At 33.1% G+C, this 25,588-nt stretch overlaps 3 protein-coding genes across 3 annotated transcripts; 1 reads left to right on the top strand and 2 right to left on the bottom strand.

Moving 5' to 3' along the window:
• Nucleotides 1-13,291: 13,291 nt before the first annotated feature.
• Nucleotides 13,292-14,246, bottom strand: LOC114805321 (uncharacterized). Its single transcript, XM_029046056.2, has 2 exons — nucleotides 14,166-14,246; nucleotides 13,292-14,095 (listed from the first exon to the last, which is right to left on the bottom strand). The coding sequence occupies exons 1-2, from the start codon at nucleotides 14,244-14,246 to the stop codon at nucleotides 13,478-13,480; spliced, it is 699 nt and encodes a 232-aa protein (XP_028901889.2). The 3' UTR covers nucleotides 13,292-13,477.
• A 6,414-nt stretch (nucleotides 14,247-20,660) lies between these two features.
• LOC105220882 (uncharacterized) lies at nucleotides 20,661-23,635 on the top strand. Its single transcript, XM_011197428.3, has 2 exons — nucleotides 20,661-20,807; nucleotides 23,259-23,635. Exons 1-2 carry the CDS (start codon nucleotides 20,790-20,792, stop codon nucleotides 23,403-23,405), a joined length of 165 nt encoding a protein of 54 aa, XP_011195730.1. The 5' UTR covers nucleotides 20,661-20,789; the 3' UTR covers nucleotides 23,406-23,635.
• A 925-nt stretch (nucleotides 23,636-24,560) lies between these two features.
• On the bottom strand, nucleotides 24,561-25,480 carry LOC105220883 (uncharacterized). The gene is made up of 2 exons (XM_011197431.2): nucleotides 25,345-25,480; nucleotides 24,561-25,048 (listed from the first exon to the last, which is right to left on the bottom strand). Exons 1-2 carry the CDS (start codon nucleotides 25,360-25,362, stop codon nucleotides 24,884-24,886), a joined length of 183 nt encoding a protein of 60 aa, XP_011195733.1. The 5' UTR covers nucleotides 25,363-25,480; the 3' UTR covers nucleotides 24,561-24,883.
• Nucleotides 25,481-25,588: the final 108 nt, after the last annotated feature.

Here is a 25,588-nt window from a genome sequence, read left to right on the forward strand (position 1 = left end):
GGTCCTTCCCGATCCTGACGGAGCTTTTGGTGTTGCTCAACGTCAGCTTACATAGCCGTATTAGTTTTGCAGGGATACCAAATTCAGACATCGCGGCATAAAGGCAGCTCCTTTTCGTGCTATCGAAGGCAGCTTTAAAATCGATAAAAAGATGGTGGGTATCGATTCTTCTCTCTCGGGTCTTTTCCAAGATTTGGCGCATGGTGAATATCTGGTCCATTGTAGATTTTCCAGGTCTAAAGCCACACTGATAAGGTCCAATCAGTTCGTTGACGGTGGGCTTTAGTCTTTCACACAATACGCTCGACAAAACCTTATATGCGATATTGAGGAGACTTATACCACGGTAGTTGGCGCAGATTGTGGGGTCTCCCTTCTTATGGATTGGGCAGAGCACACTAAGATTCCAATCGTCAGGCATGCTTTCTTCCGACCATATTCTACAAAGAAGCTGATGCATGCACCTTATCAGTTCTTCGCCGCCGTATTTGAATAGCTCGGCCGGTAATCCATCAGCCCCCGCCGCTTTGTTGTTCTTCAAGCGGGTAATTGCTATTCGAATTTCTTCATGGTCGGGTAATGGAACATCTATTCCATCGTCATCGATTGGGGAATCGGGTTCGCCATCTCCTGGTGTTGTACTTTCACTGCCATTGAGCAGGTCGGAGAAGTGTTCCCTCCATAATCCCAGTGTGCTCTGGACATCCGTTACCAGATTACCTTCTCGGTCCCTACATGATAATGCTCCGGTCTTGAAACCTTCTGTTAATCGCCTCATCTTTTCATAAAATTTTCGAGCATTACCCATGTCGGCCAGCTTTTCAAGCTTTTCATACTCACGCATTTCGGCCTCTTTCTTTTTACGTCTGCAAATGCGTCTCGCTTCCCTCTTCAGTTCTCGATATCTATCCCACCCCGAACGTGTTGTGGTCGATCGCAACGTTGCGAGGTAGGCAGTCTGTTTTCTCTCCACTGCGGAACGACAATTCTCATCGTACCAACTGGTTTTTTGGCGTTGCCGGAGACCAATTGTTTCGGCTGCAGCGGTATGCAATGAGTTTGAGATGCCGTTCCACAGCTCCCTTATATCGAGATGCTGATGAGTGCTCTCAGAGAGCAGGAGTGCAAGTCGAGTAGAAAATCGTTCGGCTGTCGGTTGTGATTGCAGCTTTTCGACGTCGAACCTTCCTTGTGTTTGTTGACGGGCGTTCTTTGCTGCACAGAGGCGAGTGCGTATCTTTGCTGCTACTAGATAATGGTCCGAGTCAATGTTTGGTCCTCGGAGCGTACGCACGTCTAAAACACTGGAGACATGTCTTCCGTCTATCACAACGTGATCGATTTGATTGCGCGTGTTTCGATCAGGGGACAGCCACGTTGCTTGATGAATTTTTTTATGCTGGAATCTGGTACTACAGACAACCATATTTCGGGCCCCAGCGAAGTCGATCAGCCTCAGGCCGTTTGGCGATGTTTCGTCATGGAGGCTGAATTTTCCGACTGTTGTGCCAAAGACACCTTCTTTACCCACCCTGGCGTTAAAATCGCCAAGCACGATTTTGACATCGTGGCGGGGGCAGCGCTCATAGATGCGTTCTAGGCGCTCATAGAAAGCATCTTTGGTCGCATCGTCCTTCTCTTCCGTTGGGGCGTGGGCGCAAATCAGCGATATGTTGAAGAACCTCGCTTTGATGCGGATTGTGGCAAGACGTTCATCCACCGGGGTGAATGCCAGGACTCGGCGACGTAGTCTCTCTCCCACCACAAATCCAACACCGAATTTGCGCTCCTTTATATGGCCGCTGTAGTAGATGTCACAAGGACCCACCTTCTTCCGTCCTTGTCCCGTCCATCGCACTTCTTGGACGGCGGTGATGTCAGCCTTTAGTTGTATGAGGACATCAACCAGCTGGGCAGAGGCACCTTCCCAATTAAGAGTCCGGACATTCCAGGTGCATGCCCTCAAATCATAGTCCTTTATACGTTTGCCGTGGTCGTCATCAAAAGGGGGGTTTCTCATCCGAGGCCTGTGTTTCTTATTCACTGGTTATTCGTTTTTATGTGGTGGGTCCCAAGCCCTACGCACAACCGCACAAGCGGGCTTCGCCTTCTCACTTTAGCTCGCCTCCAAACGGATGTCTGTTAGCTACCCAGGGGATACTTGGTCTAAAACCGGAAGTCGTGAGCTGCTTGAGTCATATGCAAAAGAATCGTTCCTGGCCACTCCCAAGTGAATGGCAATCAGAAACTTTCCTCACTTGCGTGAACTTCTACATATGACCCCATCCCCCCAAGAAGAAGTAGAAGTTTTTTTTATCAAGTTTTGGTAACACACCAAATGATCCCAAGCATTTTTTAAGATATTGGTCATACCAAGCGAGAATATACGATAAAACATAACAGCGTTTCGAAATCCAATATGGTATACTATATAATGGCTAAGGATTTTCATATATTTTTCGTACCAAACCCGATAGTAGTAAGCGATACATTTTTAACTCATATCACACAGTTAATAAAATTTAATTCTTTTTATACAGTATATATGACCTAAGGAAAACTGAAGCCAATTTCATAATTTAATTTTGGTACTGAAACTCAATTTGCCCAGCGAAATATTTACATCTAATTCTTCAATAAGGATTTTTCTTGCTATTGGAATTATCTAGGTAACTTAAGAGTAAATTTAAATAAACAAAATACTTCATATTGAGAACACACATGGTTACGGTGCGATTCGACCCATTTTCCTGGCATTCTTCGAAGAGCATGGCCCACTTATAAACTATATTATGGCTTGAAGCCATTGAAACCATATCATAAGTAGTTGTGTATATTAACTACTTCAAATCTTTACCAATACAAAAGTAAATTTTAAATATTCGTACACCGCAAGATTTAAACAACCACCATATGGACTTACCTCGTATTAATAATAATTTTGCATTTCGCCTTTCTTGAATAAAGAAATTATGTGTCGCGTACTTCGTTGGCAGCTTTTTGGCCGATTTTTCTTATTCGAGTGTCAAGAGTAAGTTGTTTCCCGACAATAACAAATAGCAACACCTGCAGCCAAATTTCCGAGTCACATACGAAAGGATTGCAAAAGCTAGAAATTACGAAAAGTATATGCATATTCGTCCCTAGAGTTCGAATTCAAAGTGACGCTATAAAATTACTTGTACTGTTGCCAATGTGTCAGCGACAACACGCGACAATAGACGAAATTGGATTTTTAGCGAATTTGTTATTAAAAAAAATAAAAAGCTGTTATTGTATCTTGACTCATACATTTATTTCCGTTCATATTTACATATTGTAATATGCCTTTGCGAAATTGTTATAATCAAATAAACGTCAAAAATAACTGAAGAGCAGGCATGCACTTTTTAATTGCATTTGGAAGGTTAGTCACGCGTTTATTTATTAAACCGATGTTTGCTGCTCTATGGACATAAAACAATTTACCAACAATTTCACAAGTCACAAAGGTTCAAGTAAAAAACAAGTAAGGAAGGGCTAAGTTCGGGTGTAACCGAACATTTTATACTCTCGCAATTTATTTATTTAACTTTATTTATATTATATAATACATAATTTGACCCACATATTCGTCATATATATTGTATAAAGTCCATTGAAAGTTAGAAACCATAATATTAGGTTAGAAGCACCGAGGTCCTCATGTTCGATATTAGGAACATTTTTAGAATGGGGCTGCCACACTATAAACATAGTATTTGTGCAAAGTTCTGCACCGATATTTTCACTAGTGCTTACTTTATATATTGTAAAGTAAACGATTCAGATTGTCTTCAAAGTTCTGGTATATAGGAAGTAGGCGTGGTTGTGAAGCGATTTGGCCTATTTTCACAACATATCATTGGGATGTAAGGAAACTATTACAAACCAAGTTTCATTGAAATCGGTTCCTGAGATATGGTTTTTGAGCCATAAGTGGGCGATGCCACGCCCATTTTTCATTTTGTAAAAAAATCTGAGTGAAGCTTTCTTCTGCTATTTCTTCTATAAAATTTAGTGTATCTGACGTTTTTCGTTAGTGAGTTAACCCACTTTTAGTAATTTTCAACCTAGCCTTTGTATGGGAGGTGGGCGTGGTTATTGTCCGATTTCAACTATTTTCATGGTGTGTGGTGGGGTACGTAAGAGAACCGACTGCAGAAAGTTCGGTTTATATAGCTTTATTGGTTTGCGAGTTATATATAAATAACCGATTTGGGGGCGGGGCCACGCCTACTTATCCAAAAAAACTACACCCAAATATGCCCCTTCCTAGTGCGATCCTGTATTCCTAATTTTACTTTTATAACTTTATTTATGGCTTAGTTGTGACACTTTATGTGTTTTTTTTGCCCATTTTGTGGGCGTGGCAATGGTCCGATTTCGCCCATTTTCGAAAGCAACCCTCTCACTGCCCCAAGGAACATGTGTACCAAGTTTCATTAAGATATCTTCATTTTTACTCAAGTTACAGCTTGCACAGACGGACGGACGGACAGACATTCGGAATTGAACTCCACTCTTCACCCTGATCACTTTGGTATATATGACTCTATATCTAACTCGTCTAGTTTTAGGTGTTACAAACAACCGTTATGTGAACAAAACTATTATACTCTCGTATATGAAAGATATTGCACACATGTCATGGCGATCACAAATGTGCGTGCCCATATATATGAGTTGGTGGAAGAGTGTTTTTACCTCAGGCATATTTACTATGCAAACTGTTCAATATCTCAAAATAATAATCTCGTATATTATTTACAACATGATTAGCTAGGAAACGAACTTTTTGAGGGTGGTATGGATTGTTATTTTACGTCAAACAGAACTAACCCACGAATGACACTGACTCAATTGAACTAGATCTCCTAAAACATATTCATATATTTGATGTAAAAAAAGTCATTGTATTTAATTTAATATGATAATAATAATAATGATAAAAAAACTGTATTTCACTAACCTGTGGGCAACCTCATCGCGCTGTCGGTGAATTAAAATGTTTATATAGGAAACGTAGTGAAGAGTCTCATCCTTTGTTGGACACATAGTTCCCATTTGCATTTCAGAATTCTATATCAGATAAATTTTCTGTCTTCAGATATAATAACCAAAATTGTAGCATCTCAGCATTAATAAATCGTTGAAACTTTCTGGATTGCCCCATATTCGAAGAACAAATTCTGTGAAAGCATTTGAGTTGAATCACTGTTGATGAACCCAATACGACGAATAGGAACACTGAAACTACAAAAAATATTAGATGATATATATTTAATATATTTTAATATTCTTTTGACACTAGATTATTATTGTTTAATGCCTACTGAGCTATGTAATTATGAAAACCACCAACTAATCTACAGTTTACACATAAATTGTATTTTAATTTTCAAAAATATAATAAATAAATATATATGACCTTATAAAGCTTTTTTACTGTAAATAAAATCAGAATAACGTCCAAACCCAAATTATGAAGATTGTGGTGAAAAAGAATGAATGAAGACCGAATGAAGATAATCATAAATGCAATGCATGTTCAGCTTCGCTTAATTGTTAATCAGATAAAGTATAATTAGTTGCAAAAATATTATTTTGTTTTGTTTATGTGGAAAAGATAAAACTTGCCATTGAGACCGAAGGGATATGAGAAATAAACTTAATTACACCAATATAAAAATACGAAACGAGTTTCTTAAGTTGCTTAAATTACACGTAATGAATCACAAGCATGCGTACTTATTTACAGCCAACACTGTACTTACGTTTTAGCCCAAAGCCGTACTGAGTTTTTATGCCTTATACACATGTTTTATGGTGTAAACGGAGTAATGTTATAGTTAGAGTTAAGGTTTTTTAAATAGTAAAGAGTATATAGTAACGAAAGGGTATTAATTGATATTTAAATCTCTTGTTGGGAACCACTGGATAAATTAAATATTACACATGCAACCTGTTTGTAGTAAACTTCGTCAAAAATTAATGTCCTTAAAGAAGTATTACTTAAAATTTAAGTATGAAAAAATAAATATTTAGGGTTTTCTGATATATCGAAGCAAAATTACTGCCTTGGTGGGCCCTTACACTTAACTTTAGTGCATTTCAATAATTTTGTAATGATCATTACGTATGCAATGCGGTTAAAATGTATGTATGCATGTATATTGACCTTCATTTTGGCCATTGATTACTTTTTCGCTTAACTTAGGCATTGTCGGTCGCATAACAATTTGCACAGCTTCCACACGTGCAAGTGAAAACAATGCATTCAACGCGAGTACTCGTAGTACCACCATACCTGTCCTACAGAGATGCATACTAATACAAATTTTGCAAGACAAAAACTCGTTTGCCCTTCAAGCATAAAGTACCCGACCACTGGCCAGCGCAATAAAAGCTGGTGGTAGGCATAAATCGAAACAGCTTTCTGGTGTGTGGTAAAGCAGACGTGTATGATATGGTTTGTTCACACGCCAATGAAAAAAAATCGGTCAGTTCGACAAGTCACCGCAGCGTGCATTTTATACATAACATGTCAACGCATGTATGTACATATGTATGTATGATACTCGCATATACATAAATAAATATGTATGAATGGCTGTATGGAGCATAAGTGTTGCATACAAATACTGCCGGTAGTTGAAGTGTCTTTTGTTGGCTGCCATTGATGCGAGCTGCATAAGAAATACATATTTATTTACATTTATACATATCTACATATGTATATGATACATATCTATGTGCATCCCAATGAACACGATCAAAAGTTGCGACGAACAAGGTGCTCCATTGAATGCAACAAAAAAAGATGCGTCATTGGGCAGCAAGGTCATTGATTCAATTACACCTTTGAATTTTAAGTTTTTTTTGTTTTTTTTTTTTTTGTTTTGTTTTAGTAGTAAATTTTATATAACGTATTTGATGTTGATATTGTTTGACATTTTTATTACCAAATAATTGTCGCACAAATTAACAGTAAATTCGAGTAAATATAATTCAACTACTACCTACCGCAACGGTAGTATGGTTTCACGTAAAATTTCAGAATTGAGATACTAAGGTGGTGACAGAAGAACTTGACTTAACGACAATAAGAAATAAGAAATCATAATATAGAACGAACAAACCATATTACCAGACATCACTTTGTATGAATCTTCAGCCAAATTGTCCAATACAGTGGAACTTCCATAACTCGAATCACCATAATCCACAAAAAAACTTCGAATTAGAGAGACTTCGAGTTATGGAAGGAAATTTGTATGAAATTTGACTTCTATTACCAATTCAAGAGTTCCATTTATGGAGAACTTCGAGTTATAGAAGTTGGAATTGTGGAAGTTCAACTGTACATATAAAGGGTTTTTCAAAAGTGACGCTACAAAAGTAGAACGACAGGGACAGCAAAGACGCCATATTTTTCCTGCTCTTTTGACATTTCTATTCAGTAAGGTTTGTCATTTCATCATGGAAAGAATAGAGATGGACGATCCAACAACGAGTCGAAGTGGCCTCAGCTATAAGAGCGCTATGTTCAATTTATGGTCGTCCAATTTATGACTCTTTTCTGGCTGAATGGCTACGTCAATAAGCAGAATATGCGTTACTAGCCAGGCAGCAATCAACACATACACCATGAGTCAACATTGCATCCCGAAAAAAGTACGGTTTGGATCAAGACCGGCACGTTACTGTATATGGGGATCGCTGCCGCTCAATGATAACCGAATATTTTTGGCCCGAATTGAATGAATATGGACTTGGACAATATGTGGTTATAACAGTACGGCGCCTCAAGCCATACAGCGAATGTCACAATCGATTTATTGAAAGCCAAGTTTGGTGAATGTGTTATCTCACGAAATGGCCCTGTCAATTGGCCGCCTCGGTTGTGCGATTTGACGCCGTTAGACTATTTCCTGTGGAGCTACGTCAAGTCTATGGTCCATGCTAACAAGCCAGCGACGATTGATGAACTGCGTCTGAATATCGAACGTGAAATTGCAGCAGTATCTTGAAAACCGACGCAATCATCGTCTGGACTCCTGCAAGCGTACCCGTGGTGGCCATGCAAAAGAAATCGAATTCCATACATCGAATGTACTTTCACAGATATAAAGAACTCGTATTTATTTTATTTAAAAAATTAAATTTAAGTTAAACTTGAAGGCTAGATATAGTCATATTCAATATGTGGAATCTAGGGTGTAAACCGATTTCCAACATTTTTGGAAGACTATCATATTAGTTAAGTTATTTATTGTGAAATAAAATAAACTGAGGGTATTCCAAATGAAGAGCTATGAAGAGATTACATAGTTATTGCCATTGAAGTTAGTGCGTATAAAAAAACAGGGAAGTATTTTTAGTTTTAAGTTTATTTTTAAACTCCTGAATTTATTAAATTTTTCTTAATTCAGACTCTACCGAACTATTCACAAAATTACCGTAAATTTACCATATAATTTATGTGCACTTTAAGGTGGCAAATGTTTTGATTACTAATGCTCACCATACTTTAATAGGCGTAAATGAAATCGCTAAAACCCAAGTAAACTAAAAGTTATAAAATTTGTAATAAAATATAGACAAAGCAATGCTTCATAAATTAAGTGAATTAAGTTAAAACGCGATACAGTAAATTCCCACGTAAACATAATCATACATAGTGTCGGCATAAATGGTGCAAACGAAGTTCGAGAAAATTCAAAACGCAACAGAAAAACCAATTCATTTATACTCACAAACAGACTTCTTTATATTTATTAAACTAGGCTCTCCTATATACTAAATCATTTACGAGATGAATATACGTCTATGTAAATGCATTTACATGCTATTTAGGGTCTATATTGACACATCTTTTTTATGTAGACTTCATTGTGTGTATTCCTTTTAGCGGTCACCGATGACATTCCACAAAGTCTAGCGCAACAATATAAACAACACACTAATGCAGTTGTCAATCTCGACTACTCTAGTTCATGGTCAGTTTTGACTATTTTATGGCTATTGTCAGACATGCTGGCGACGCGCGTTGCCAACAAAAAGGCATATACTTAAGAAATGAAGCCAAACACACGCGCGTATATATGTAAATGTAAGCTTAAACTCATAACATAATATTTACATAAACACTAACGTAAGCCGAGATGTATGTAAGATGAGGTGTAACCACTTCCAACCACTTCATAGGTGTCTTTGTTGTCTCATTTCTCACCTGCAATTATTCAGGTAAACAAAGCGCAATTTCGACAATTAGACACCAACTGCCCCTGATCGTTAACAGCTGATGTATACGCACGCATTACAACAATTACGAATTTTGCCGCAGCACGAACTACGCATCCATCATAAGCTCCCAACAATGCTAATAGTTAGCCTGTAGAAAAACAAATATTAGTTTCATTTATGCATGCTCAGGTGTTTCAGCGATCAGATAAAATACAACATTTGTCATTACATGTAATCATTACGTGTAATCAATTGTTGGGTACTCAAAAATAGCGACAGATGATAGGCAAGGGTGAAGCCTTTGTCAATGTTGTCTAATTTATGAACTTTGGAAAAACACATATTTTATAAAAAAAATTTGCTAAAATCATCAGTTAGCTAAATCCACTGGCGCTGATTATTAGCCAAAAAATATATATTTTTTAAATTCACTACTCTGTTTACATATTCGTTTACATACTATTTACATTTGTGCATATCACTGTCCATGGTTTGAATTTACAAGTTTTTATTAAAAACAACATGTATCTCGATCGGTCGTAATTAACCGTTGTTAAGTACAGTGCGTCTCGAATTCATAATAAATTGCCAATTCAAATGGTTGCAAATGACAATAACCAGTGTCAAGCACGTGTGTACACTATACTATTCAACTGAACTTGGGCAAAATACATATATCCGTCTTAATATGAATAATATATGCATGCTAGTGGTAAAAATAAAATGTAAACAATAGCGGCTTACGACATCTTTTTATTGGTATTTCAATTTAAATTAAACCCATGTTTGTATAATGAAATCGAGAGGAAAATATCGCAACACTCGTGCTAGTTGTAATGTGTAAATTTACATAATATTTTGATGACGAAATAACTATAGCTTCACTGTTATGGGTTTTGTAATGAGTTGAAATCTTAATTCCAAACTTCTAAGATATTTGAAAACTTGGAAGTTCAATCAACCAAGTCACAGATCTTTATATTAGGGTGGGATATCTTTTCTGTGATACTTTATTATACCCTGAACAGGGTATATTAAGTTTGTCACGAAGTTTGTAACACCCAGAAGGAAGCGTCGGAGACCCTATAAAGTATATATATAAAAAATGATCAGTATGTTGAACTGAGTCGATTTAGCCATGTCCGTCTGTCTGTGGGTCTGTAGTATATATACGAACTAGTCCTTCAGCTTTTAAGATATCGTTTTGAAATTTTGCAGATGTTATTTTCTCTTCAAGAAGCTACGCATTTGTCGGAACTGCCGATATCGGACCACTGTATTATATAGCTGCCATACAAACTGAACGATCGGAATCAAGGGCTTGTATGGAAAACTTCCGCATTTTACTACATATCTTCACGATGTTTGGTGTGAGTTATTGCTCATAGAAATAATTTAATCTCCGAAAAAAATGTTCTGATCGGTTCACTATACCATATAGCTGCCATACAAACCGAACGATCGGAATCAATGGCTTGTATGGAAAACTTCCGCATTTTACTACATATCTTCACGATATTTGGTGTGAGTTATTGTTCATAGAAATAATTTAATCTCCGAAAAAATTGTTCTGATCGGTTCACTATACCATATAGCTGCCATACAAACCGAACGATCGGAATCAATGGCTTGTATGGAAAATTTTCGCATTTGACGTGGTATCTTCAAGAAATTTGACATGGATTACTGCTTAAGGTAATAATATAATCTCCGAAGAAATTGTTCAGATCGGTTAACTATATAACCTTAATGTTTCTAGCAAACAATCCGGCTAAAAAAAATTAGTAAAATGTTTTCTTTTTTTTACTTACTTTTTCTTACGTCTTTAGATTTGCCTTAACACCTCGTTCGCCTCTCGGTAATCAATATCACCTCCTGGTGTATTTATGACACGAAGCATATTGATATTATAAATGTAGTGTGAAAGGTGTGTTCAAAAAATAACGGGAATTCTCGTTTTTTGAAAAAACACTTATATGTACATTTGTCTACATTAAGGGGGTCATCCCATGAGATGAGCTCAAAAAAAAATTTTATCATAAATTGCTTAATGCAATTGCATAATGTGGCCAGAATACGGTCGTAAAGTGGTTTTCAGAAATTCGAAGTCGTTTTAAAAATACAGCAGTTAGAAGACGGAGCTGTCCGAAGCTCTCAGTTGGCAGCCGGACGCGTTTTTCTTAAAACCGCTTGACCAAATGACTTGAAATTTGTAGGGTACATTCAGCACATGTAAACGGAAAGAACGTTCTATTATTATTTAAAACTTCCAAAAACTTCGATTTTTTATAACCAAAAACACTAAAAAAACTCAAAATTCCCAATTTTTTTCAAATGTTTACGAAAAGTCCAATTTTTGGCATATGCACTTGATCGTAGTGTGTTCCATGCATTTAAGCTTACAGATTAAAACGGCGCTAACATTTTTCGTTTCCGATCGTTTCGGAGGTATTCAGAACGCTGTAACTCATCACAATATTTTTAGCTTAAAATTTATATTTATACTGTCGAAATATATGTCAATAAATTATAATAAACTTAAAGCTTAACTATTTACTGGTCGTAGAAAAAAATTCTGAAAAATCTGTAAAAAACAGGCCGTTACATGGAACGACCCCATTAATATTGTAGCCTTCAACATAGTTCCCATTCGATACTATGCACTAATGTTTTTTAGCTCTTTCAATCGTCAAAACACTTCTCAAACTCCCTGTTTAGGATAACCTATGCCTTTAAAGTTCTCTTTATTTTTTTGCGAATAAGAAAAAATCACATGGAGTCATGTCTGGCGAATATGGCGGCTGGGACATCGTTTCAGTATTCTTTTTGGCCAAGATTTCTCGAACAAGCAACCAAGTGTGAGTTTTTAACAAACGAAAAGCCAAGCTCATAAAAACACGTTCAACCTTAGCGGCTGTAACAGGCATGATAAACTATTAATAAAACTGAAAATTGGATCCTACTTCAGCGACTCGAAAGACAACGCAGTAAAAAAAACAGTGAAGTTCTTAAAATTCCCGTTATTTTTTTAACACATCTTGTATACATATTGGACTTTCCCACTTAAAAGCGATATGAATGTGTTCAAAACACACACAAAAGACACACTCAATGATCTAATCATAGGCTCCAGTATAGTTAACAAAATGGTGGAATGGATGGTTGACTTAAACAATATTTTGACCAATTTGCTTAAGATTATATTTGACGCATCAAAAGCCATATATTTATTAGATAATGCTATATCGACAACACTGTCAACAGATGAATTTCTCCTCTCAACTCTTTCAGTGCCCTTACGAAAGTTTCTATAATTTCAAATATTGTGTGCCACCCTAATGTACACACCTGTTCACCTTAGAAAATTGCCTCGTCGTTTGTGATAATTCTCTCATTGAAATTGAAGAATTTTTCCGCTAAACTGCTTTAATATATTAGCACATTTTTAACTTTGCCATAAACACACACCCATTAAAAAATGAAAAATCAATATTTGTTTAAAAGAATTTATGTTTGAGGTGTTGATAATTCCGCTGCTTAGCGGTAAGCATGACGCAGTATTATGAATGAAAATGTTGGCTCAATAAAAAACTGGTTTTCAAAAATTATTAAAATGTTTTGTTCATATTGATTATGAATATAAATTAATTTGTATGGTTTTATCAAAATATTTTAAGAAAAAATATTGCTGAAGAAGTTGAGTTTATTGAGCATAAAAATGTTTAAGAACCATGGCGATTCAAAGAAAATACTCCTGTAGTTAGTTAATTTTTAGAAAATAAAAAAAATTTGTTTTGTAAAAAATATATCTTAAAACAATTCTCAATACTTTTCTACAGTTGAAATACGTATGTACATATATATACATATATTTCTTGTAACGAATTTACAAATTATTATTAAACAAGTCAGTAATTTATTAAGCAATTCAATACCCATACATACATATAAAAAATATATATAAATATTTATAAATAGCATTCTTTAGAAACGAGTCTTCCCGATTTTAACTTTTCTGTCTATTTTATTTGTCTCTGTCTATGATTTTATAATTTACATAATTTAATATACATGTTCAAAGTTTTTTTTATCCACGATCTCGTTTCTCCACGACCAACTGTCTGAAGAGTTTCATTTACACTTTCTTAATTCTTAGATAGTTTGTCAAAGCTTATATATATATATGTATATGTAGCTGACATAAAAAATTCTAAAACACTTTTATATTATCTATTCTTTTTATAAGATATGCATAAAATTTTGCCAAATCATTTGACTTTACATTTCGCAGCGACTGTAGATTGTCGCTATGAGCGTTTGTAAATGTCGAGAATATGTTCAAATCGGTGCTAGTCGCTTCGGGTTCATAGCGACACTTCGCTTTTACATTCATTAATTTGGTCACCTCGCCAAAAACCTGTACCAATTCGACTTGTGCCCAATAGATGCCACGATTGAAATATAGCGGTATCGCCTCCATACGCACTGTACCATTTTCCACGTAGTAAAAGCCACGTGTAAACGGGCACGAATTGATGAAGGTGCTTTGCAGCAGCGTCTCGTTTTTATACTCCTCCTTGGTGAAGTTATGCATCATTTCGATGATTTTGCAAAAATCCAAATTTTTATGCTTAAATATATTCACCGATTTCTCACCCAAATTTGTGCCAACTTTGCGTATGAATGTGTTGAAGAGTATTTTCCCCGGAAATGACTGCAGCGCTGTGATGTTATAATAGATGCCAATTTCGTCTTCGATACGATATGAAATGTGCAAAGCGTTCGGCACAAACGATTGCGAATAGAACTCTTCAAAGCGTAGAAACGTCTAAGTGATTGTAAAGCAAGTGTTAGATGAAGTTATACATATATTGAATAGTTGAATGACTATGACTTACAGAAGCGACACCTACATTTTCTCCAGTCCATGAGTTTATTGAGAAAAGTGTAATCAATGTAAATCCCCAAAAATATTGCATTTTACTGTTCAATATTATTATAACTATTGATATTTGGACAAGTACATACCGACATATGTATATATATTCCTATATGTTCCTACATTTTCAACACATCATAATATCATTTATCTCCACCATCAATTGCATACACATACAGTTTACACTCGTTTCCGTGAACAATTAGCGAAATATTTGAAACGAAACGAATTTCTATAATTGTTCTAATAATTAACCATCTCTCTTGGTAAGAGCTAAAATTATTTTATTGTATGTATTCGATGCCCAGAATTTAATACAAAACAAGAAAAAACGTTAACTTCGGCTGTACCGAAGCTAATATACCCTTCACAGGTGCATTTCTTTTAGTAACTATGTGTTAAAGCAAATCAAACGACGTAAGAAAAAGTAAGTAAAAAAAAAGAAAACATTTTACTAATTCTTTTTAGCCGGGTTGTTTGCTAGAAACATTAAGGTTATATAGTTAACCGATCTGAACAATTTCTTCGGAGATTATATTATTACCTTAAGCAGTAATCCATGTCAAATTTCGTGAAGATACCACATCAAATGCGAAAATTTTCCATACAAGCCATTGATTCCGATCGTTCGGTTTGTATGGCAGCTATATGGTATAGTAAACCGATCAGAACAATTTTTTCGGAGATTAAATTATTTCTATGAACAATAACTCACACCAAATTTCGTGAAGATATGTAGTAAAATGCGGAAGTTTTCAATACAAGCCCTTGATTCCGATTGTTCAGTTTGTATGGCAGCTATATGATATAGTGGTCCGATGTCGGCAGTTCCGACATATCATAAATAATATTTGCAAAATTTCAAAGCGATATCTTAAAAACTGAAGGACTAGTTCGTATATATACAGACAGACAGACGGACGGACGGACTGACAGACAGACGGGCATGGCTAAATCGACTCAGTTCAACATACTGATCATTTATATATATACTTTATAGGGCCTCCGACGCTTCCTTCTGGGTGTTACAAACTTCGTGACCAACTTAATATACCCTCTTCAGGGTATAAAAATATTTTAATATTTTCCAAATAAAATAAATGGGGAATACTGTACTTTAACTATAATTCACTATGTGCCATGTATAATCTACAAAATAGAGTTAATATTTACTTAATGAGAATTGTCATTATAGTTGCCAGACTCTTTGAAATGGAAATCAACGCTTAATATGTAAATAATTGTAAAAACACAATTTCTATCAATGATTGTGGTTTGATTTTATTGGACAAATCCTGCAAATTCCAAACTATCTAAACTATCTATAACACTGTACAACACTCTGCTGGGTACTGGACAATACAATTTTTCCGGGAGATTGAGACATAAGTAAAAAAAAGAAGAAGTTGGCCCCCAAAATCGAAATATTTGGTAAAGTTACTAAAAATCTAAAATATAGATATAATCTAAATTTTCTTCTTAATTCTATGGTATATATGTAAAACTTGTTCGCCAGCTTATATGAAAGATGTTGTAAATGATCCAATATTTTTCGATCTACAACTTCGAGGTCTACAACTTTGCTTCCGCCGTTTTTTTTTTGTAAATTTAAGGCTTTTTTGTATAAAAACGGTTAAATAAATGTTATTCAAAATATTGGCCGTCGCTAGCTACTACTTTTGACCATTCATTCTGGCAGCATGCGTATTCCGTGCAAATGTCGAAAATTTGGCTCAAAAAAGTGACATGTTCAGTTGAGAATAAGTTTGGGATGCAAACAGATCTTTACAAATATTTTGTTGGGTTAATGTTGACACAAATGTCCAAGATCGATATAAAACGATTAAATCGATTTAATCGACCAGTGCTTGACCCTAGAGCCATCTATTGGAAAATGGCGGAAGCGGAAGAAAATTGTAGACCTAATACAATTTTTTTTTATGTTTTTCGAAGATCAAACATTGACCTTTCATATAATTTTGACCGAAAAGTTTTTTACACCATTGAATTGAGAGGAAAATATATAATACATTCATATTTTTTATTTTTTAAACAGTCCTTTTTTCGAACTTCGAATCCAAATATTTCGGCTACATTCGAAAATCGAAGAATAAAACTTTTTTACTTTTGACTTAATCTCTCGAAAAAACTAATTTTCGTCCTATAACCAGAAAAAAAGTAGATTTTGCCCTATAGTGCAAAATACTCTTAGATTTTTCATATCAGAAACTATTTTGAAGAAATTGAAAAATGCATTCGATGATATGTGAGAAAAAAGTAATTAGTTAGCTTAGCTATAGAACTCACTGTACTTATAGGAGGCACCATAATATTTATTTTAATACAGGTTCCATATTTTTTTTTATATTTATAATAAATATTAATTTTTATAAATTTCATTAATCTGGCAATATGGTCTCGCAAATATATATTTATATACATACACACATGTAAATGCTTTAAGCAATCATCTAGTGAAAAAATTGAAGTACTTCACTTTCGCTTTTTTTAATTATTTCATATACGAGTTAAATGAGCAACATGATGAGTGTTTAAATGGCGAGATGCTTAAGCAATGATAGTAATTAACTCAAATAGCATGCTAGCCAAAATAATTTTATGACTAAATTATTATGATTACAACTACTAATAATTTAACAACAGTAATTTTTTTTATTTTTTTACTATTGAAAATAACAGTTTTGCTTATAGCTGCTTAGGGAATAAGTTTTGTAAAATAATAATCAATAGAAAAAATAAATGTTATTATATCGTAGTATACGGTATGTAAAATTTTCATAAATTTTCAATAACAATATTTTTATTAATTAAAAAACTCCTTTTCCCATTAAATTTAAAAACACACCAATATTTCGGAATCAAATGACAATCAATCATGAATGATGCAAAATAACAAGTAAATGGTTTTACTTTATAGCCGCTGAGAGTACTAGAAGAAGACATACAACGATTTTTTAAATATAATTGACATATATGTGTACGTACAAATAACAGTAAACGCACCAGCCACAAATATTAGCAAAAGTCATTCAAAAGTTATTTAACCATATATTTTCAAATCCATTGGCGTCGATTATTTTTGCACACAAATTGACCAGAGTAAACAATAAGGTGCAAATAAAGTCTGCATATGGCAAGTGTTGACTAGTAGGCTAACTCAAGTTGCCTTGTAAGTCCATTAGCTAATTTTGAGGTGAGAAACGCATGATTGCACTTGGCCAACAATATCAATCATTTAAAAGAAATAAAAATGAAAACGAAATAGGTTTTGGTTCTCAGATACATATGTATGTCGGTATGTTTGTTTGACTATTTGTATGTACGTAAGAATTAACAGTACATTCATATATGCATATACTATGAATATATTTATGTAGTCAGCATACTTTTGTTTACTAAAGTAATTCATGACACTCTTAATCAAACTCATCAAAGTAACACCTTGAAATCCATGAATGATTTCTATGAAACAAAGCAAGTCAAGCAAACGTGGCAGTTCTTTATAGAGAATATAGAGCTTTTATAGATTTAATATTGATTCTTTATATAAAAATAAGATGCACAAATAAATTAGTAGTACCAATTAGTGTTTTTTTAATTAAGCTTAATATTTGCGTTTTTTTCAATATTTAATGTTGATCTGGTGTATATATAGCCCGTTTGTTTAGATATATATATATATAGCTATATGAATGTACTCTTATTTGTAAATAAATATGAGCTCTTAAGCTAAACAAATTTGCCAAAGCCATTAAAATCAGCACAAAATATACTACATATTTTTAAATTTATGCACTTTGTCATTAAAGTTGCATATACATACATATTTAGAAATTCTATTATATTTCATTAAATTTTAGAATAAGTATTAAGAAGAAAGAAAAGTAGCAGATCAATCAGTACAGTACATATGTATGATAGGATGTAGCATTGGCGATATATATATAGGTTATCCAATAGGTTAGGCCCATACATTACACTGTACAACACACGACTGGGTATTTGGTTTCGAAGTTCGCAAAAAGGATTTTTAAAATTAATTATTATTATTAACTACAAGACATACTTACTAAAAAAAATCCTAAATATGGCTATACTCTACAGTTTCCTCTTAATTCAATTGTGTATAAAAAATAAATAAATTATAAGGCAGATGCTATAAAGTGTCCTGTATTTTTCGATATACAATTTTTTTATTTTTTTTCGAAGATCTAACTTAGACTCTTCATAGCAACTTGCTCATAATATTAACCGTAAAGCTTTATATACCATTAAATTGAGAGGAAAATATAGATTACATCTGTATTTTGAATGGTTTATTAACTATATCCTGAAATTATTTAATTAACAATTAACAATGTCGATTTTGGAGGTTAACTACGAAACTCGGAAAGTACACATTTTTTACATATGACTCAATACACCGGAAAAAGTAAGTTTGGTCCAATACCCATAAAAAAATCGATTTAAAAATTAAATTAAATAAATCTCAGATCGGTGATTTGGTCTACTCTAAAAACTCAGCTACATTTATTAAGCTTTCATTTTCACTTTTAAAGCTTTCATAATAATAAAAGCTTTAGCGCCATCTACTTTTTTTAGTTTTTCGGTTACTATCATATAGTATAGATTTTCCATAATTCATTGCGGCGAAATTTTTGCTTCCGCCGTTTTCCAATAGATGTCCCTAGGGTCAAGCACTGGTCGATTAAATCGATTAAATAGTTTTATATCGATCTTGGACATTTGTGTCAACATTAACACAACAAAATATTTGTAGAGATCTGCTTGCATCCCAAACTTATTCTCAACTGAAAATGTCACTTTTTGAGCCGAATTCTCGACGTTTGCGGGAAAATTTGCTTTTCTTTTTTAATTCCAAGAAAAGTGCGGCTGAGGCTCATCGACATTTGTAACCGTTTTTTTACAAAAAAAACTTAAATTTACAAAAAAACGGAGGAAGCAATAATAAAAGGATTAGCACCCTCTTTTTTAGTTTTTCGGTTACTATTATATAGTATAGATATTCCATAATTCATTGTACCTAATTTTATAATTTGATCCCGTAAATAGCAATATGTTATAACAGATTTTAATGCTAGTTGAATTGCTAATTTTGAATATTTAATGGAAATATGTATATGTATGTAGAAATTTTGGTCCAATATTCTTAACTATATGAAAGAGACGAGATCAGTCCCAAAAATATTATAATTAATGAATGAAAAGAACTGAGTCGAAAACAGTGTCTGTTTAAATACCGAAGAGGCCTTCCATTTCGAGATAACTGCCAATAAAGTAGCAAAGAACACTATATATTGTGTAAAATCACTTATTATAAATAGAAAGAAAAAAGTGAAGATTGTTTTAATCCACCATATGAACAAATAGTAAATAATTTTCACAACTTTTTATTGATATTTGTACGTATTATTAACAAATATAATATCAAACATACATATGAAGACCTTGAGTTTAGTAAGAGACAGCGATTTTTTCCAATTTAGTTTGAGTATACCATAACACTTGACGCTATTTTTGTTATTAAGCTAATCCACTTAAAAAAAATGGTCCAGTGAAATTGTTTTCATATGATCGACGGGTGCGGTATGTCAACCAATGAGCTCATGCGTACATGAGGACAAAAGTATACTTTTATATATGTAATGTACATATGATGGTGTACATATGTTGTTGACCGATTGACCAAAATCCATTGCGCCTCTTCAACGAGCAATGCAATACTTATATGGCATACATACAAACGACGATTTAAAAACTCGTAATTGCCCACAATAAATCGGGTACATGTCTGTACTTACAGAAATATATAGATATCAGTGCATCATCTCAGACACCTACAGACATTTGTATGCATAAAAGCAGCTACTACCGGCCAAAATGTATATTCATATATCGGTGTATATTATATACATGTAGCTGCATTTTAAAGGGGTCTGGTTTTGCATTTCTTGTTGACACTTCTTCTTCTTCGGCTTCGTCTGTCTACAACACTTATTTAACAGTTAAATGCAGTTATATTAATATGTAAAACTTAGCCACTCAGTGGATATACTCGTACTTCTTCAGTATTTGCCTATACACTTGGGTGGAGTGCAATTTATTTATATTTTTTATTTGTTTATTTTCTTGGTTTTACATTTGTTTATATTATCAGCCGTTTTGGTACTAAATGACTTTGCTTTTTCACTTTTGCTTTTCATATAAATGTACATATGTCTTTTGGGCCGGCATAGCGACAATTTAAATATTTTTGTTTTTCGGATGAACATCCATCGCGCCATCAATATCGTCCATCGAAATGTTCGAAACGTTCGAATGTTGTAATTTATGGGTAGATACGAGTATATTATTTGGTTATACCAAAGTAGTTGGCGGTCATTAACGATACCCTTTCGGTAATATCAGCGCATATAAAAGCCCTGTTATCCACTGCAGTCGCCACAGTCAGTTGTGAATTGAACCACTGAGGCAACCGAAAATTGCAGTTCAACGGATTTAACTACATTTGAAAGGAAGAAGTGAAAATCAAGTGATTAAAATGAAATTCTTAGCTTTGGTATGTTGTATACGGTGATAGTGTTGGATTTTTTTTCTAAATAAGTGATTTTGTTTATAAAGTGGTAAAGTGGTTCAAACGTGGATTTCTCGCTGTCATTCACAGCATATGCTAGTAGTTAATATTTTCATGAGAAAAAATTAGGCATAAATTAGGCCTGCGATAAACCGAAAACCGGGTTTTAAGCTGGACTTTATGCTTTTCATTTTTTGAGTTTTAATCACATTTTGGTCTATGAGTGTTGGAGAAGCCCTTTTGTTTTTTGAAAACACTTAAAAGATTTTCAATTGTAGTATAATAAATACCAGTAATTAATATTTCCGTGAGAAGGACGGAAATCGAGATTGAGAAGGAAAACTGCGATGAGCCGAAAAATTCGACTTTAGGCTTTTCATTTTTTGAGCTTTAATCACATTTTGATCCTTGAGTGTTGGAGAAGTGATTTTGTTTTGTGAAATGTTTTAGAGATTTTCTAATGTAGTATATTTGTTTGGAGCGTTGCTTTCAAACCTCAACAAGCTTTCCAATTTTAAACTCCTTATCAAATTAGGCTCCAAGTAAATCGAATTATAATTAAATATCATTGTGAAATACTAAAATTTACTGTGTGTTGTTTTATATATAAATAGTATGGGTTCAAATGTTTTTCTAACCTTAAATTTGGTTTAAAATATTAAAAATAAAAATTAATTTTTTTGTAGAAACTAGATTATTTTTCCTTTTCTTCAATGTATGAACAATCTACGATTGGTTTATTAAATGAGAATTAAAAAACTATGCCACGTTTTCTGTAGGTTTTTCACACAGTCCTTTACTATATTATACAACTCTATTAGCAATTATGAGCTCCTTATATATTTTTTAATTGATTAAATGGTTATTCTAAGCCGTCCTACTGACTAATGTAGGGTAATCGAAAGATACTCAAAAAAAAAAAAAAAATAACAAAGACCACAAACGACTCGATCAAAGATCTTATCTATAACTTGAGGGGTTAGGGGTAGTCAGAGACATGAAAAAATTAGAATTTTCCGTACTGCTATTAAATCATTTTATATTACAAAATTTATAATATGGCATTATTACACAAAATTTTGACTTGAAGTCCCGAAAATTTGAAAAAAAATAATAATTTCCAAAGTTATAGCTGTTTGTGTTGACTCTGTTCCAAAGAAAGGTTCTTGCGGTGACAATCATAAGTCATTTGAGGTGCATTTGAAATCAATCGGATAAGAAAAAATTGTTTTATAAATAGCTAATCCTGGGCCTGATCGAAGCTTTAATTTTTTTCAAAATTAAGAAAATGGAATTTTTTTTCTAGATTTTCGGGAAAAATCAACAGTTAATTGGTCTTAAAAAATCCTAATTTTTGAAAAAAAAACAAAAAGCTTCGACCAAGCCCTGGATTATTTATTCTAAAAGCTGTGTAAATTTCATTAAAATCTACTGAGTGGCTATCGAGTTGCAATTGTCAGCATTTCAAAAATCATAGTTTTGAGAAAAACGCATTTAAAGTTTCTCCCGAGCGTTTTGGAGTGCCCGAACGCTCTTTGTTATTTGTGGACTAACTCGAAAAGTAATTATCGGATCAACTTCAAAACACCAGAGAACATTTTTAAGATATTACACTTAACGAAAATGAAAAATTGATTTTTGAAAATCCTGGCTACTCCGAAACCACTTAAGGGGGTATTCTGGTTTTTCTAACTATGAAAAACATTTTTACTATCCATTTTGTATATGTTTTATATTGACATTTTAATAATGTAAAAAATAAAAGAAAAACAAAATTCGTCGAGATACGGGCCGGTGGAGTTGGGGCTTAAAAAAAAACGGTGCTTCCTTGTTGATGTGATTTCAACCCTTGTAGAGCTAAAACACAAAAAACAAGAAAATTCTTCATTAATAAGGATGTCGTTTTTGGGTTGACCATTTTCAAATAAAAAAAATAAAAAAAATGGCGCCGACTTGAAAATATTTTTTTTACCTGATTTTTTTTACCTTTTCGATTTAAAAAAAAAATACTTCAAATCAAAACTTTTGGAAATCCAAGGCAGACACGATAGAGCAAAGATATATACCAAATTTCAAAGGAATCGGTTCAGTAGAACTTGAGATATCATGCCAAGAAAAGTAGTTTCCAGAAAAACGCGTTTAAAGTTTAGGAGACCGCTCGGCCGAAATTAAACTTTCAAAATATGCAAAAAAATCGATGTTTTCACAATCCTAGACCAGAATACCCCCTTAACAAAATACTTTTTTAAATAAATAAATACTAAATTTGTCAAGCTTATAAGACAGATGATATAAGGGATCAAATTTGGAACCTCAAAAATAATTTTAAAAAATATATATACGAAAAAACTCGCATTAGTTAAAAATTATAATAAAAAAAATAAAAATAAACTTATGATTAACATATTTGTATAATTTGTATTCCATAAATTTCAGACATTGTTGGTGTGTTTGCTGATGGTTGCGCTGGTAGCAGCCGTGCCCGCTGAAGAATCACTGCCAGGCGATATTTACAATCAAGATGAACAAGGGCGACAAAACTTCTTCAAATTGAAGAAGATCAAGAAGCTGCTTTTGGGCTAGGCAAAACATACAAATGACGTGTGTTTCAAATTCTTATTTTAGTTTTTTATCACTTCAATGTGTTCATAGTTATTTTTCAACAATTGGTTTTTATTGTAATTCTTTTATAAACTATTTCTCATGCTAAGCTCATTTGTACAACATAAGGAAATTCTTTTTGTAAATATCCCACAACCATTTTACTGTAAATATTGATTTTCAATAAAAAATAACAAAAATCGAAAAACAAATTTTGCCAAACAATTAAAGTGAAGGTGTTAAATTCAAACCAAATAAAAGCGTCCGAAAAGCGGATATTTGTGCAGAAACAGGTTTGTTAAGAATAAAAATTGTGGATTTTAATAGGTTTACATGTTTGAAAGACAACATGACATTCGTTGAGTGTTCGAAAATTTTGCCTGAAAAATAATTTGCATAAATTTTATTTTTACTTATTTACACGAATTTGTATGTAAATGTCGTTGAAATCAGTATTTAAACAGGTTAACTGTAAATTTTTTGGAAAAAATAGTTTCTATTCCACAAAGAATATTTTTATAAACCGGTTTAAAGATTACTTTGTTAGATATTGTTTTGTCAATATAAAAGGGAAGATTTGCAGCTGGCTATAAGCAAATGGGGAAACATTAAAGCTTCACATCGAATTTAAATTAATGGGTTTTGCATAAATTTTCGTGCCCTAAAAATTTGTTTGTGACATAAATAGCTTTTTTTATGCCAAAATCTATTCGATTATTCTAGAAAATCCCCTTTTACGGATACGCGTGCTCGCTTTGAAATAAATTCTAATTTTTTAATTTTTATTCTATTCTTTTTGTAATAAATTCATGAATTCTTTTAAATAATTCAAATTTTATTTGAAGTAAAGGTCAGCTAACAAGTTCAGGAGCTGAGCACACTTTTGGCGTTTTTTTACTTTGAATAATGTATAATTTTCGGTGGTTGTAGATTGTATCTTTTAGATGCAAGATATGTGTATATTCATATAAAAATAATATTTTGTTGTTGTTAAGTTTCTTTTCAAAAAGTGAGTTACTGTTCGTTTACTTTTTAGTCTACATTTTTAACTAAAAAAGACAATAAACATTAAAAAAAAATATCTTCTTCTGTAGATATATTTACATATAGAGATAAAAATAAATATGTAAAAAAATCGTAATTTATAAAAAATAAAATATTTTAATATAGTGAAAACGCATTTAAATATTTATACTTTACAAATAAATGTAATTTATTATTTTTTATGTTTTATTGTATCTTATAAATAACATATGATTTAGAGTATTTGAAGTTATGCCCTGATATTTGTATATACTTTCTTTTTCAATATAATATTATTATAAACTTTTAAATAAACATCGTGAAAATACGGCGTTTGTGGTTGTGTAGTATGGCTGATATAGTTTTTAACGGCTAAAGTTTGTTAATTGTCGTTGGAACAAATAACGGTAATGGAGTGATAAAGCTTGTCGTTGAAATTAACCCAAGAACAACAATTTCTTGAGCAACTTAATCTTCAATAGCACGCTCTTATCATCGGTGGCTTCGATTGTGTCGTGAGCACCCTCAATACCTTCTGGGATTGCCTCCTCAACGGGAACGGCGTTGACAGCCATGAAGAGCGCAAAGCAAACAAAGATAGCCTAGATGAGTTCAAAATGAAGTGGAGAAATTGTTTAATTAGTTATGCATGTGATTTCGCTTTTTTATATTTATAATAATTTTTAATTTTTTTTTTTTAATTTTTAATTTTTTTTTTTTAATTTTTAATTTTTTTTTTATTTTTAATTTTTTTTTATTTTTAATTTTTTTGTTTTTAATTTTTAATTTTTTTTTTAAATTTCAATTTAATTTTTTTTATATTTTACTATTATTTTCTGAATCACACAAATTAAACTTTTACTATAATTTTTTTTAATTTCATTAATTTTACACGCACCAAAAGCAAGAATTTCATCTTGTAATATTTTTTTTTGTCAAAAATTTCTTCAACTCGTGAAACCGTGTAGTTCCAATAGTAAACGTTAACTGGTATTCATTTTAAACTTAGTACTACTATTTATACCTAGTCTAGTTGTGCACGCAGCCGGCGTTGTCAGCTGGCATCAGCGCTGCTGCGACATGCTCAACGTGCTACACAAAAATCAAAGCGGCACCCACCCTAGCAAAGTACGCGCGATATC

The sequence above is a fragment of the Zeugodacus cucurbitae genome, chromosome 4, assembly GCF_028554725.1.
Source record: "Zeugodacus cucurbitae isolate PBARC_wt_2022May chromosome 4, idZeuCucr1.2, whole genome shotgun sequence".
Taxonomy (NCBI): domain Eukaryota; kingdom Metazoa; phylum Arthropoda; class Insecta; order Diptera; family Tephritidae; genus Zeugodacus; species Zeugodacus cucurbitae.